The sequence below is a fragment of the Pongo pygmaeus genome, chromosome 8 (genome assembly GCF_028885625.2).
Source record: "Pongo pygmaeus isolate AG05252 chromosome 8, NHGRI_mPonPyg2-v2.0_pri, whole genome shotgun sequence".
Taxonomy (NCBI): domain Eukaryota; kingdom Metazoa; phylum Chordata; class Mammalia; order Primates; family Hominidae; genus Pongo; species Pongo pygmaeus.
Window position 1 is genome coordinate 138,885,389 of NC_072381.2, and position 15,282 is coordinate 138,900,670.

The 15,282-nt window shown below is 57.3% G+C and overlaps 1 protein-coding gene across 2 annotated transcripts; it reads right to left on the reverse strand.

Moving 5' to 3' along the window:
* Positions 1-551: 551 nt before the first annotated feature.
* Positions 552-11,118, reverse strand: CALY (calcyon neuron specific vesicular protein). Of its 2 annotated transcripts, none has more exons than XM_054435123.2 (6): positions 11,012-11,118; positions 3,982-4,136; positions 3,033-3,146; positions 2,002-2,115; positions 922-1,241; positions 552-690 (listed from the first exon to the last, which is right to left on the reverse strand). In XM_054435123.2, the coding sequence occupies exons 2-5, from the start codon at positions 4,114-4,116 to the stop codon at positions 951-953; spliced, it is 654 nt and encodes a 217-aa protein (XP_054291098.1). In that variant the 5' UTR covers positions 4,117-4,136; positions 11,012-11,118; the 3' UTR covers positions 552-690; positions 922-950. The 2 variants fall into 2 exon arrangements, with proteins under 2 accessions (XP_054291098.1, XP_054291097.1); XM_054435122.2 differs by lacking the exon at positions 11,012-11,118 and adding an exon at positions 10,666-10,684.
* Positions 11,119-15,282: the final 4,164 nt, after the last annotated feature.

Consider the following 15,282-nt stretch of genomic DNA (forward strand, 5'->3'; position numbering starts at 1 on the left):
CAGCCCCCAAGTAGCCAGAGCTCACCCCTCCTCAGGCCCCACTCCCCACTCAGACGCCCCCATTCGCTCTTTTCTTCACTTGGTCATTTATGCCTGTGGGCCACACATCTAGGAGGCAGGAGCTGCTCATGGGTGCCGCCCAGAACCAGGGGTCACCGGGGAGGGAGACACTCCTGTCAGAGGGGGGACGCCCGGGGCCCAGCCCCAGCACCAGGTAGATGGGGGCGGGGGGGCGGGGAACCAGCAGGACAAGGGGCTGGGCAGCGGTTAGGGATGGACCCGAGGCTCCCCTGGGTGGGGACCGGAGCCCCGCCATTAAGGCACATCACGGTGGGGCTTGGACAAGGCCCGGACCACTCAGCGCGAGGATGCGCGTGCTCCGCCTGGGCGCGCCGCGGCTTCCTGGGAGCTGCCCCCTACGGAGTCTCTCCTGGGTCCTTCGGGGGTCCCTGGGGGGAGCACAATGCCGGCGTGACTCACAACTGGCGGGGTGGGGGGCGGGAGAAAGGCCAGCCGGGCAGAGGACGCGCAGGAGAGATGGAAGACTCCGGTGGACGTGAAATCTTTACTTAGAGAAAAGCGACAGAGTCAGAGACCCACGCGGGCGGGGCTGCAGCGAGGGCGCCTGGGGACACGAACAAGGCGGAGAGCATCGGGCGACGCGCTGGTCACAGGAGCTGGCGGGGGACGCTGTGGAGACAGAGCCCGAGGGTTGAGAGCGGCGACGCGGCCAGGGGCTCCCCGCGGACCCCGCGACCCCGGCGGGCTCGGATTCGCACCCCCCACCCCTGAGGTTCTGGCGGGCCGGGTCGGAGGGAAGAGAAAGGGAGGGGTGGCGGGGGTCTCTGGCTCAGAAGCGGTGGCGGGAGGCCAGAAAGAGACCTGGGCAGAGTCGGCCGGAGCCCCGCGGCGCGCACCTACCCCGGGCCGGGCTGCGGGGCCGGAGACCGTCACTGCGCGAGCGGGGGCGCCGCGCTCCCGGCCGCCTTCCGCGCCGCCTCCTTCTCCGCCTTGGCCGACGGCTTCCCGGGGGGTTCGGTGGCCGTCGCCGCCCCAGCCTGGGTGGGCCCCTTGCGTTCTTCCTTGGTTGCGCGGTAGCCGTCCCCCCAGACCGCCGGCGTCTCCGTGCCGTGCTTGCGGCTCAGCGGGTAGGCCCCGATGGCCGCCAGGATGCTGCGGTGGCGCTCGGGGTCCATCTCCGTGTAGTACATCTCCAGGGTCAGCGGCGTGCAGATCTTGTGCTGCGGGAGGGGCCGGGTCAGGGTCGGCGGGGCTGAGCCCTCCTGTGCGCCCCGGGCCAGGGCCCTCCCGCTTCTGCGGTTGGGGACACTGCGGACAGTTTGTAATGGAGCCATGGTTTCAGGACACCGAAGATCAGCCTCCGGTTCAGAACTCAGGGCCCTGGAGGGGCACGGAGCCAGGAGGTCGTGGGTTGTAAAGGCAGGGACCACCCAGGGAGAGGGGCGTAGGTAGACACCAGTGGACCTGCCCAGCGCAGCAAGGCCTCTGCGGAGTGCGCTCCAGAGCATAAACCATGGAGTTAAGGAGAAAAGGAGCAGATTTTACTTCTGATAAATAAAAGGCCTTCTAAAAACACACTAAAAGCTATAACCATTATTGGCAAAGAGATTTTAAAAAAAAAGATGGAAGAAAATATTTGCCAAATAGGTAGGGAACATTAATATCATGTTATATAAAAATAAAACCTCACACATGTCACACAGGAGGGCAGATGACCCCTAGAAAGGCGGCTGGAGGGCGACATTTTCTGCCTCATCTTTTACTTACTTTTTTAAATTACAAGAAGAGAAACCCATCACTAACACATCTTTTCTTTTAAATTTTCAAAAGATAAGATCTCATGTTCTAAAGAAGTAACAGGAACATGGCTTTGGAGACCACGTTCCCCCAGCAGCAGGAGACACACCTGCCACCCCCTCCCCGGAGGCTATGGGAGGAGGGGCGGCTCTACGCCCCCCACCAGACCCCTGGCCCCCTTACCCGCAGCAGGAAGCCGTCGGGGCAGGTGAACTGGTCGTACCAGATGGCCTTGTACATGATCAGCACGCAGCCCAGCAGCGCCATGGCGAAGGCGATCATCCGCGCGGTGGGCAGCTGGCAGGAGGGCAGAGAGGGGCTCAGCCACACCAGGCAGGGGCGGTCTTTGTGGGGAGCTCCTCAAGGGCTGGGCTGGCACAGGACCATCTCCACCCTCCAGTCCTGATGCCCCACCCCCACCCTGGGCAGCCAGTGGCTTTTCCGACTTTTCCGAGGGTCAAGTGTGCAGGCGTCACTGCACACTTGCTGCCTGCCTTGCTGGCAGCCCCTCCACTGGGGTTCTGGAAACATCTGCCACCAGGTAAAGTGATGTGGCCTTTGACCCAGGTGGGTCTTGCAGGAATTTGCAGTTTCCCTGCGGTGTGGGCTCCCCAGGGGATGGGGGCCACAGCCTCAGGTGAGTCGGAGGCTGCACTCACCAGGCCTCCAAGGTGACTGCCCACGGTGGGTGCATGTGCGGTGACAAGAGCTGCAGACTGGAACATGAGGCCGGGGTGGGGAGCCCTAGCAGATCTGACTACTGGAGAATGGAAGGCTTTGGAAACAGTCCACTAAAAATGACTAAAGCTATCATTAGTAACATTGACAGATTTAAACAAGAGGATGAGAGAAGATATTTGCCAGATATACTGCAGAAAGGAAGTATTACATAGAAAGCCCGTAAGTCACTGAAGATGAGACAATGACCCACTGGGCAAACAAGCAAGCAGCACTCCTGGGCACTTCCCAGAAAGAGAAACATCTCAGGAGCGCCACTGTTTGGCCAGTCTGCACCTGCAGCCTCGGGAGGGGGCCTGGTGGGTGCAGGGCAGCCGGTGGGGCCAGCTCTGGGCAGGATGACTTACTGCCATCCTCTCCTCCCTGAGAGCGAGGGGACCCCAGACTGGCCTGGACGGAGCCCAGGCACCCCCAGCTGCCTTCCACCTTCTCCCCCTGTCCTGAGTCCCCACAGTGGGTTGGGTGGGTGTGGTTACCCTGCGCCCTTCCTCTGGGTGGCTGCAGTTCAGCCTCTGGCCCTCCAGGTCAGGGAACTTCTTCTGCTGGTCTGGGGAGGACAGCTGGTATTCTGTCTGCGTTTTGATGACCACCTGTGAAAAGAGATGGCCATGGCCTCAGTGGGCAGCTGGCAGGGACCCAAGAGAGCCCTGAACTGAGAGGGGAGGGAGCCAGGGTCAGCTTCGTGGCATTGGTGTTGACGCTGACCCATCTCCCAGGACTGTCTGGTGGATGGCAGGGCTCCAGCAGCCACAAAGTGAGGCCAAAGGAAGGTGGATGCTGAAAGTCTGCTGGGCGCATGGCAGCTCTGGGCCTGGCCGGGCTGCTGACAGAGCCTCTCACTCTGCCTGCTGCCTTCAACTCAGGGTGCTGGAGAATTGCCGTTGGCCAGCAGGGGTGGTCCTCCTGCCCCGGGTCCCCAGCATAGATGCTGCCCCCACCTCCAGCAGGGACAACTCGGGGTGCCCTTCATGCTGCATGACTCCCTGGGAGGTCAAACTGGGCTGGGCTCAAGCTGAGCTCTTTGCTTCTCCCCATTTTCTGCTATAAGCAACCCCAGTGGTCACTTGCCCAAGGACCCCCAGATCTCAGGCTCAACCCAGGACAGGGCCATGCCCCGAGGGGAAGGGTGGGAAGCGTTGCCTGCTGAGTGCCCTATGGACAGCACGTGGACGGGGTGCTGTCTAGGAGTCAGTGCGTGAATTCTCGGTTACCCACTGGCCAGTTTGCCCAGCTCTGGCATATGGGGGAACTGACCAGGAGGTCACACAGAGTGCCCATGGCCAGCTGGGGCTTTGGCCCCCATGGCCCTTCGTCTGCTTGCTCTACTGCACCTGGGAAGAGGCCACATCTAGACGAATCCCACCCCACACCCCTTTGTTCCCAAGGGAGCCTGAGAAGGGCCTCCACGCTGACCCAGGCCCTCACCTGGTCCGGGAGTGGCGGCTGGAGCTGGCTGACGTCCAAGGGGCTGATCAGAGGCACACTGTCCATGGCAGCCCCATCCTGGTCCCCAGGGTCTTTACCTGGCTTCCCAGAGAAGCTGCAGCCCAGCTTCACCATGGTGGATGGCAGTCCTTGTCCTGTCCAAAGACAGACAGGGTCACTGCCCACAGGCTGCCCCCTGGATGCCCATGCCAGCTGGCTCTGAAGCCAGAGGACCCTGAGCTGGTCCTAATGCTCCTCACACCAGAGCCGGGGACAGGCTGTAAGTGGTCAGGCCAGCCTCCTTGGACAAACCGGTCAAATCCAGCCAGATGCTGGGTGCTGTACCTTTTTGACCCCCACAGCCCCTCTGGACCCCACAGCACTGCAGAGTACAGCGCCCCAACCAGTGACTGTCCATGAAGCCAGGGGAGACGTCCAACGGCAGCTGCTCTAGACAACCTCCTCTTTCTTCTTCTTCTTCTTCTTTTGAGACAGGATCTTGTTTTGTGGCCCAGGTGAGAGTGCAGTGGTGTGATCTTGGCTTACTGCAGCCTTTGCCTCCTGAGCTTCAGCAGTCCTACCATCTCAGCCTCCTGAGTACCTGGGACCACAGGTGCACCCCACCACGCCTGGCTAATTTTTAAAATTTTTGTAGAGACGGGGTTTCGCCAGATTGCCTAGGCTGGTCTCAAGCGATCTGCTTGCCTAGGCCTCCTACAGTGCTGGAATTACAGGAATGAACCACCGCGCCTGACTCTAGACAACCTCCTAAAGCCGACAATCCCGGACATCCAGTATGGAGAGTTGGGTGCCAGACTCAGCAAATAAAAATGCTGGAGACCCAGCTAAATTTGAATTTCAAATAAGCAACGAGCTCATTTTTAATATAAGAGCATCCCACGCAATACGCGGTATGGGACGTGCTTATCCTGAAGTCAGTTCTCATTCTGTCTGGCGACTCTGCCGGAGACGCACGAAGTGAGAAAGAGCGGCCACAAGAGGGCACCCGCGAGTCAGCCCAGCTGCGAGTCCGGCGCTAAAGGCCGCGGAGAGCGGGTCTCCTGCGGAGCTGAAAGCCACAGCAGGGCCCCGCGGGGCTGGGAGAGGGCGGGCCCCACTAACCGGGAGAAGCCAAGGGTGCCCGGCTTCGCCTCCAGGCGGACCTCCTAGAGAAAAGGAATGCAGCGGATGACCTCCGAGCTGATGGATGGAAAAAGCAGAAAAAGAAAATGTATTCAATCAAAGGAAGAAAGAAAGGTCCTGTGTGCAGTAGACACGGAACCTGTGGCCCAATGCGATGGCGGCGCCTGTGGTCCCAGCTACTCGGGAGGCTGAGGCGGGAGAATCGCTTGAACCCGGGAGGCGGAGGTTGCAATGAGCCGAGATCACGCCACTGCACTCCAGCCTGAGTGACAGAACGAAACTCCGCCAAAAAAAAAAAAAAAAAAAAAAAAAAGGCCGGGCGCGGTGGCTCACGCCTGTAATCCCAGCAGTTTGGGAGGCCGAGGCGGGCGGGTCAGGAGGTCAGGAGATCAACACCATTCTGGCTAACACGGTGAAACCCCGTCTCTACTAAAAAACACAAAAAATTAGCCCGGCGTGGTGGTGGGCGCCTGTAGTCCCAGCTACTTGGGAGGCTGAGGCAGGAGAATGGCGTGAACCCGGGAGGCGGAGCTTGCAGTGAGCCGAGATCGCGCCACTGCATTCCAGCCTGGGCGATGGAGCGAAACTCCGTCTTAAAAAAAGAAACAAAATAAAAAACGGAATCTGTCATTACAACCTTCTCACAAGAACTCCAAGTGCAGACAGCATCACCACAGCATTGTACCAACCATTTACAGGGAAAATAACGCACGTCCACAAAACTCTTCCAGAAAGACAAGGGAGCACTCACCAGCTCCTGAGGCCAACGTAGCTTCAGTCCCCTAACCCAGCAAGGACAGCAGCGGAGAGGAGCTCACAGGCCAGCGCCCCCCCCCCAACACGCACATACCACTGCGAGGCCCCAAAGCTCAAGCAGCGTGAATCCAGCGAATACAAGGTAACATGTCATGACAGGTTGGGTGTATTCTGGAAATGAAGTTTGGCTTAACATTTGACAAGCAATCGTATTTTTCACCATATTAACAGAATAATGAAAAAGCGTTACCTGATCAATTGCTAGAGGAGCTGAAGTAACTCTGGGTAAGACTCAGGGCTCATTTACTATTCGGACCCATTAGTGCACTAAGGCAGGAGGCGAGTGCTGTAACCCGGTAACAGTGAGCCACTAAATCCCCACAGCAAACCTCACTGAATGTGAATCCTGAAAGTGCCTTGATCTGCGGTTCTACAAGTTATGGTGGTGGTCTCAGCCAATGCTGCAGGGCAGGACAAAGAAATGAGCTCTAGTGCCAGATAAGAATAAGTAAAACTCTGATTATTCACCCATGAAACAGTGTCTGTGTTTAGAAACCCCAAAAGAATCTATAGACAAATCATAAGGATCAAAAAGTGAGTTTGGCAAGGTTGTTGGATTTAAGGTATTCAGAAATCGGTTACTTTCCTATATGTCAGTGGCAAAAATAAATAAATAAATAATTTATTGAAGTACTCAATTTAAATAATATCAAAACTATCAAATCCTTAGGAATAGGTGTAAAAAGAGCTGAGGAGCAGGGACAGGGCAGGGCCTCCACATGGAATCCAGGAAACACTGTGGACACAGACCAAGAAAAGCTAAATTCCCCAAGTAAAGGGAAGGCTGTGGCTATGGATTTTGGGAGTTTCTATGTTTAAACAAATTACCCACCCCCCAATCTGTAGATGCAGTAAATCTTAAGCAAAATCCCAACAGAGTTTTAAAAGTGAACTTGACAAGCACTGTCATTTTATATGGAAAGCAGAGGGGCAGGAACACATCAAGTATCTTGGAAAAGAACATGGATTGTCAGGCGCAGTGGCTCACGCCTGTAATCCCAGCACTTTGGGAGGCAGAGGTGGGTGGATCGCAAGATCAGGAGTTTGAGACCAGCCTGGCCAACATGGTGAAACCCTGTCTCGACTAAAAATACAAAAACTAGCCAGGCATGGTGGCACATGCCTATAATCCCAGAAACTCAGGAGGCTGAGGCAGGAGAATCGCTTGAACCCGGGAAGCAGAGGTTGCAGTGAGCCAAGATTACACTACCACACTCCAGCCTGGGCAACAAGAGCAAAACTCCGTCTGGAAAAAAAAAAAAAAAAAAAAAAAAAAGAACATGGAGGAGGTCTCATCTGCCAGGGTCTGGCTTGTTGCACAGCATTGGAAATGGAGAGATGTGGGGCTACTGCGTGGTGGAAAAAAAGTCCCACGTGACACACTTTGCACACACAGGCCCTGATTTGCAGCATGGCTTCCTCTCAGTAAAACGCTGTCCACATCAAGAGCAGTGAGCCTGATCCCTACCTCACATTACACAGAGAAGTCTACTCCAGGTGGATAAACCTAAACTGGAAAAGCAAAACAATAAAGCATCTCAAAGACAATACAGGAGAAGATTTTTCTGGTCTCAGGGATGGAAAGGTTTCTTCATTAGGACAATAGGTACTAACCATAAAAGGAAATATTGATAAAATGACTTCATTAAAACTATGAACTTCTGCTTATCAAACAGCCTTCAAAAAATGGAAGCAGAAACCAAGACTGGGAGAAGACAGTTGCAACCCACAAATGATGAGGGTGCATTGTGGGTTGAATGATGTTCCCTCAAAAATACGTCCAAGTCCTAGGATCTGCATGAGGGGTGCCTTTGAATGGGACCTTATTTGAAAATAGGGTCTTCGCAGATGTAATCAAGCTAAAATAAACTCGTCCTGAATCAGGGTGGGCCTTGACCCAAAACTGGTATCGTTATTAAAACAGGGAAATTAGACATAGGAGAGTGTTATGTGTAGACGGAGCAGAGATCGGAACGATGCAGCTGAAACCCAAGGATTGCTTGGGCCACCAGAAGCTGGAGGAAGCAAGGAAGAAGCTCCCCTAGAGGCTTTGGAGGGAGCATGGCCCCGCGAACACCTTCATTTTGGACTTCTTGACTCCAGAACTGTGAAAGAATTTGTTATTTTAAGCCACCTGCTTGTAATTTGTGACAGCAGTGCTAGGATGTCCAATTAACTGCCTGAGCCAGCAGTGACCACTCTTTCTCGCCCTGCACTGGCCAGGCTCCGCTGTGGGTTCCAGGTGTGGGTAAGCACCACAGGAACAGGAGCAAGGGACCCGCGGTCACAGAGCTTCTGCCCAGCTGCTGCCACTCAAGTACAGATAATGTGGAGGCATCTGCGTGGAGAAGAATCTAAGGGTGGAAGGAGCTGAGGATGGAATGATTGCAAGCTGGCAGGATCCGAGGAGAAAGGATTGAGGGGGTGGGTGGGGAAGGATCCGAGGGGTGAGGGATCCAACGGGGAAGGATTGCGCGGGTGGGGGTGGGGTGGAGGGGAGGGATCCGAGCTGAGGGGTCCGAGGGTGGAACGATCTGAAGGGGAGGGACCCCAACGGGGTACGGGGAGGGATCCTAGGGGGTAAGGATCCGACGCGGGGGGAGGGATCCGATGCAGGGAGAGGGATCCGAGGGTGGAAGGATCTGAGGGGGAAGACTCCGACTTGGGGAAGAATCCAAGTGGGGTAGGATCCCAGGTGGGAAGGGTCGGGGGTCAGAGGTATCTGAGAGGGAAGGCTCTGAGGGAGAAAGATCTGAGAGTGGAAGGCTCTGAGGACAAATAGGATCTGTGGGCGAAGGATCTGAGGGTGAAAGGATCTGAAAGGGGAAGGATCTGAGGGGAAAGCGTCTAAGGAAGGACGGACCTGAGGGGGAAAAATCTGAGGGCGGAATGATCTGAGAGTGGAAAGCTCTGAGCGGGGAAGGATCTGAAGGGGAAGGACCTGAGGAAGAAGGATCAGAAGGGTAAGGATCTGATGGTGGAAGGATCTGAGGGGGAAGGACCTGAAGAGGAATGATTGAGGGGGAAGGACCTGAGGGCAGAAAGATAAGAGGGTGGCAGCTTTTGCCTGAGGAAGAATCTGAAGGTGGAAGGATCTGATGGGGAAGGGACCTGAGGGCAGAATGATCTGAGTGGAAGGCTCTGAGGCGGGAAGGATGTGAAGGGGCAGGGCCTGAGGGGGAAAGAATCTGAGAGTGGGGGAAGGACCCGAGGGGGAAGGATCTGAGGGCGGAATGATCTGAGAGGGGAAGGCTCTGAGAGGGGAAGGCTCTGAAGGGGAAAGAGGGGAAGGCTCTGCGAGGGGAAGGCTCTGAAGGGGAAAGATCTGAGGGAGGAAGGATCTGAAGGGGAGGTTCTGAGGGAGGAAGGATCTGAAGGGGAGGCTCGATCTGAAGGGGAGGCTCTGAGGCGGGGGTGGGGGTGCCAGCGAGGAGGAGTCGGGGGTCTCCCCGGAGCGGATGCCCAGAGCAAGCCCAGCCTCTCTACAGACGGGAGAGGGGGAGGCGGAGAGGGGGGCGCAGTCCCGCCCCAGGGCCCGCGGCGCCATAGGGTAGGGCCACGCCCCGGAGGGCCCGCGCCAGGGGTCTCCGCCAGAATCCCCGCTCGGGCAGGACCCCCGCCAGGAGGAGCGGCGCTTGAGGGGTCCCCTTCGAGCCAAACTTCAACTCCAAGTCCTCGGGCGGCCAAGTTACGTCATCGCGGGTTTCCATTGCAACGGAGCCAGGCCCGAGACGCCTCTTCAGAAAGAAAAAGCCATTGGGGGCCCACTGGAGCCTCGCTTCTGGTTCCAGGCCCAGCGCCCCGGGCGGAATGCGGGGCTGGAAAGGGGGGGCTGGCCTGTGTGTGGGGTCCAATCCCCCCACCCCGCACCCCAGACCGTCCCTTTGCGCTGCTGCGTCATGGGGGCCTCCTCCCACGGAAGACACGCGGCTCGTGGAACTGGGGGCCGCCTCTGCTCCTCCTCCCGGCCTCTCCCTGCACCTGCGCTATCGCGGCATTTTCTGCGGGTCCCCTGCGCCCCACCCGCCGCGCTCTGGCAGGGAGGCAGTGCCCGGCTCCTGTCTCTGGGGTGGGGGAGGTGTGGGATGCTGATGGCAGATGGGTGGGGGCGCGGGTGAGTGAGGCCGTGCAGATGGACAGATGGATGGCGGGGGCGGGGGTGCAGGCTCTCAGTCGAAAGTCCACGGAAGCTCGGCTGGAGGTCACGTCACAGACTCGCTTTCGCATGTGCCCCCCCCAACCCTGGAATGCTGCGTCACGCTGGGGGGTGCGCGCAGGTGGGCTTGTGCGGGCCGGGCACAAGCGCGTGTGACTGCGGATCTCTGAGGGTCCCGCCCAGCCCCCACGGGCGCCACCGCAGCCTCCCGCCCCAGGCGCTGCAGGGGGCTGTGGCTGCCCCGCTTATTAAAAGGCAGTTGCACTGCGGGGTCGGCGCAGCCCCGCGGAGGGGAGTGGGCCCGCAGCTGCTCCCGCTTTCAGCGCAGCCACCTGTGGCCCCGCACCCGAGCCTGCTGCAGGTGGTTCCGGAGCCGCGCCCCTCCCGACCTCCTGGCCGCCTCTTGCCTGTCACGCAGACGCCCCCATCAAGCCCACCCCCCACCCCCAACCCCCGTGCGGGCAGCGGCTCCTCGGTGCTCTGGTCCGACGCCCCTTCTGTCGCCCGCCCCACCCCGCCTCCGGCAGACAGAGTTGGGCAAGAGCTGGGACTGGTACCCCCCTCCCCACCTCGGAGACACCCTGAACTCCAGGCTGCGATCCTCATGCCGGGGCCCCGCCGTCACGGGAAGCCTGGAGACCATCGCCCTCGGGTCCGCGGGGTCGGACTGGCCTGCCTGGGGCAGCCAGAGGAGGCCCGAGGGAGGAGGCCGGCCGTGCAGCGCGCCCTGCACACTGGCACCCGGACACGCGCCTCGCACACACGCACACTCACACCCTCATCCGCACGCGCGCCACGCACAAGCGCACTCGCGAGCACACGCACCTCGCACATACACCCGCACACGCGCCTCGCACCCCCGCACCCCTTCGGGCCCCCCGCCCCCATTCTGCAAGAAGTGTGGAAATAGCTCACAGGCGGCTCCACTGGCAGCTGCTGCAGGACGCGGTCGGGGAGGATGACGATGCGGATGTGGATGCGGAGGATGCGGTTCCAGACGCTTCGCAGCCGGGCGGGGCGGGGGCTGCAGCTGCGAGACCGAGGCTGTGGTCGCCATGGAAACGCGGCTGGAGGCGGGGCTTCGACTCCGGTCCCGCACCGTCTACCCCCACCCACCGCCCCGCTGGGGAGCCGCGCATGCGCCCTTCAGACCCTGCTCGGGCCTCACCACACACCTCACACACACCTGATGCACACACACCTGACACATCCCCAGAAACCACACCTCGAACACCAGACACATTCAAACACACACCTCACACACATCCCAGACACACACCTCAAACACCCCACACACACACCTCACAAACACCCCAAACACCTGACACACACACACACCCCAGAATCACACATCTCGAACGCCAGACGCATCCAAACACACACCCCAGACACACACCCAACACACACCCCACACACACCCCACACACACACACCCCAAACACGTGACACACCACCCAGAATCACACATCTCGAACACTAGACACATCCAAACACACACCCCAGACACACACACCTGACACACACCCCACACACACACCCCAAACACGTGACACACCCCCAGAATCACACATCTCGAACACTAGACACATCCAAACACACACCCCAGACACACACACCTGACACACACCCGACACACACACCCCACAGACACACACACCTGACACACCCCCAGAATCACACACCTCAAACACCCCATTCAAACACACACCTCACACACACCTGACACACACACCTGACATGCCCCCAGAAACATACACCTGATACACACCTCACACACACCCAACAACACATACACCTGATACACACCCCAGGCACACATTTGACACAGACACCCCACACACCTGACACACATACCCCAGAAACACCTCAAACAACGGATACATCCAAACACACACCTCACACACACCTGACACATACACACCTGACATACACACCCTAGTAATACACACGTCAAATACCAAACATGCAAACACACATCTGTCACACACCTCAGACACACGCACAGCTGACACACACCTGACAACCTCTAGAAACACACATTTCAAACACCAGACACATCCAGACACACACCTCACACACACCCCAGACACACACACCCGAGACGCACCCGACACACCTGACCCACACCCCAGAAACACACACCTGACGAACATACCCCAGACACACACACACCTGACACCCTCCCCAGAAACACCTCAAACACCAAATACATCTAAACACACAACTCACACACACCCCAGACACACCTCACACACACACCTGACATATACCCCAGAAACACACCTCACACACCAGACACACCCCTGACACCCACCCCGGAAACACACACCTCACACACCAGACACCCAAACACACCTCACACACCCCGACACACCCCACACCTGACACACCTGATCCACACCCCAGAAACACACCTTAAACAGCAGACACACCCAAACATACCCCACACACACCTAACACACCTGATACCCACCTGACACATACCCCAGAAACACACACCACACACCCAAACACACTCACCTCAAACACATCCCTGACACACACACACCACACACCTGATATACACACACCTGACCCACACCCTGGACACACACGTGACACACATCCCAGAAATACACACCTCACACACCAGACACACCCAAACACGCACCTCACACACACGCCACACACCCCTCAGACACACGCCTCACACACCAGCCATACACACATCACACACACATCTCTCACACACACCCCAACACACACCTCACACACACAAACGCTCTTGACCCATACAGTTCACACACACCAGACACACCCAAACACACATACCTCACACACCCCAGACACACCCACACACGCCCCAACACACACCTGACACCAGTCACCCAGGAAACACATACGCTTCACACACACCACACATCCAAACACACACCACACACACCCCAAACACCAGACACAACCACACATACACCCAAACACCCTAGGCACACAAACACCCCAGACACACATACCTCACATCAGACACCCAGACCACATACCCAACACACCTCACATATACCCTAGACACACCAGAAACACACACCTACCACACACACACCAGACACACCCCCCGCAGACCTGACACACCACACCTGACACAAACCCCAGACACACCTCACACACCAAAACACCCTAGACACACATCCCAAACACTGGACACACACCTCACACACAGACACTAGACACACCCCCATACACACCTCACAGACACCCCAGACACAGGCCACACATACCTCACACCACACACCTGACACATACATGATACACACCCAACACACATAGACACATCCTAGACTCACACCCCGGATGCACACCACAAACACCCCCCAGACACTCACACCTCACAAATGCACCCCACATACCCCTTACACACCAGACACACCTCCCACACACCTGACATGCACATCCCAAACACCTCACACATCCCAGACACACACCTCACACACATGCCTGACACACACACCAGATACACACCCCAGACACACACACCCCATGCACACCTCACACATGCATCAGACACACACACCCCAGATACACACCTCACAAACGCACCAGACACACACCCCCAGACCTACACACCTGAAACAACCCTCACACACCTAACACACACCCTCACACACCTAACACACACACCCTCACACATCCCAGACACACACACCTCACACAAACACTCCACATACCTCAGGCAAACACACCCCAGACACACGCATGCTGGACACATGCATCTCACATGCACATACACCCTCACACACCTCACACACACACCAGCCACACATGCCTGACATATACTCGACACACACATCCCTTACACGCTCCAGACACACACACCTGACATACAACTCACACACACTTCACACATGCACACCTGACACATGTATCCCTGACCTGTGCACACACCCTTCACACATACACCCTAGACACACCCTGGATCCACACACTCTTGACACACACCCTAGCCACTGACACTCCCACACACAAACCCCTGACACACAACCCAGACACCTCCAAACACTCCCCTCACACATATATCCCAGATGCACACACACTCCTGACACATGCACCTGATGCACCCTCCCACACAGGTGGCACACATTCCTCACACACACCTGACACACACCTGACAGACATACCTGTCACCCCAGCAGACACCTGACACACTCAAAACACCTCTCACACCTGACACACATCACACAAACATTTCACATACCTCACACACCTGACACACAGCCCTCACGCACACCTCACACACACCTCACACATATATACACACCACAAAACATTTCATACTTCACACACACCTGACACACCTCATAACACACACCTGACATGCACACCTCACAACTCACATATCTGACACACACGTGACACATACATCACACACACCTGACATGCACTCACAAACACATCACACACCCACACACTTCACACACATCTCACACACCTGACATACACATGTGACACACACATCTCACACACCTGACATACATGTGACACACACATCTCACACATACACATCCTCACGCACATGCACACAACGCTCGCCGCCTCACTGTGCAGGGGGAGGTGCCCTGGCCAGCTCAACCCTGGCTGCTCCTTGGTCTGGGGACCCCCAGGGTCTCCAGGTGGATCTTGGGTGGGTGCTCAGACTCCCCCGTCCCCTCCGCCTTTGTGCTGGGTCAGACCCAGCTGGGTTTGGCTCCCACTCACCCTGAGGATGGCCCTGGCGCCTGCATGGTGCCCAGCACACAGAAGGCGCTCCATAGGCGTTTGCCTGAGTGCGGCTCCCAGCTGTGGGTGGTCAGCAGTGACAGGAGCATGCTTTGGTGGTGCCTTCGTTTTCATTGTTAAACCGTAACCCATCGTTCCCGCTGTTAACTCATGGACACACCGCGTTTCCTCCACGCTGAACGGTAACACGTTGCTACCTCTGTTACCGCGTTTCATCCATGCTGAACGGTAACATGTTGCTACCTCTGCTACCACGTTTCATCCACGCTGAACGGTAACCCGTTGTTACTGCTGTCTTTTTGTTTTGTTTTGTTTTGTTTTGTTTTTTTGAGACGGAGCCTCAGTCTGTCGCCCAGGCTGGAGGGCAGTGGCGCAATCTTGGCTCACTGCAAGCTCCGCCTCCTGGGTTCATGGCATTCTCCTGCCTCAGCCTCCCG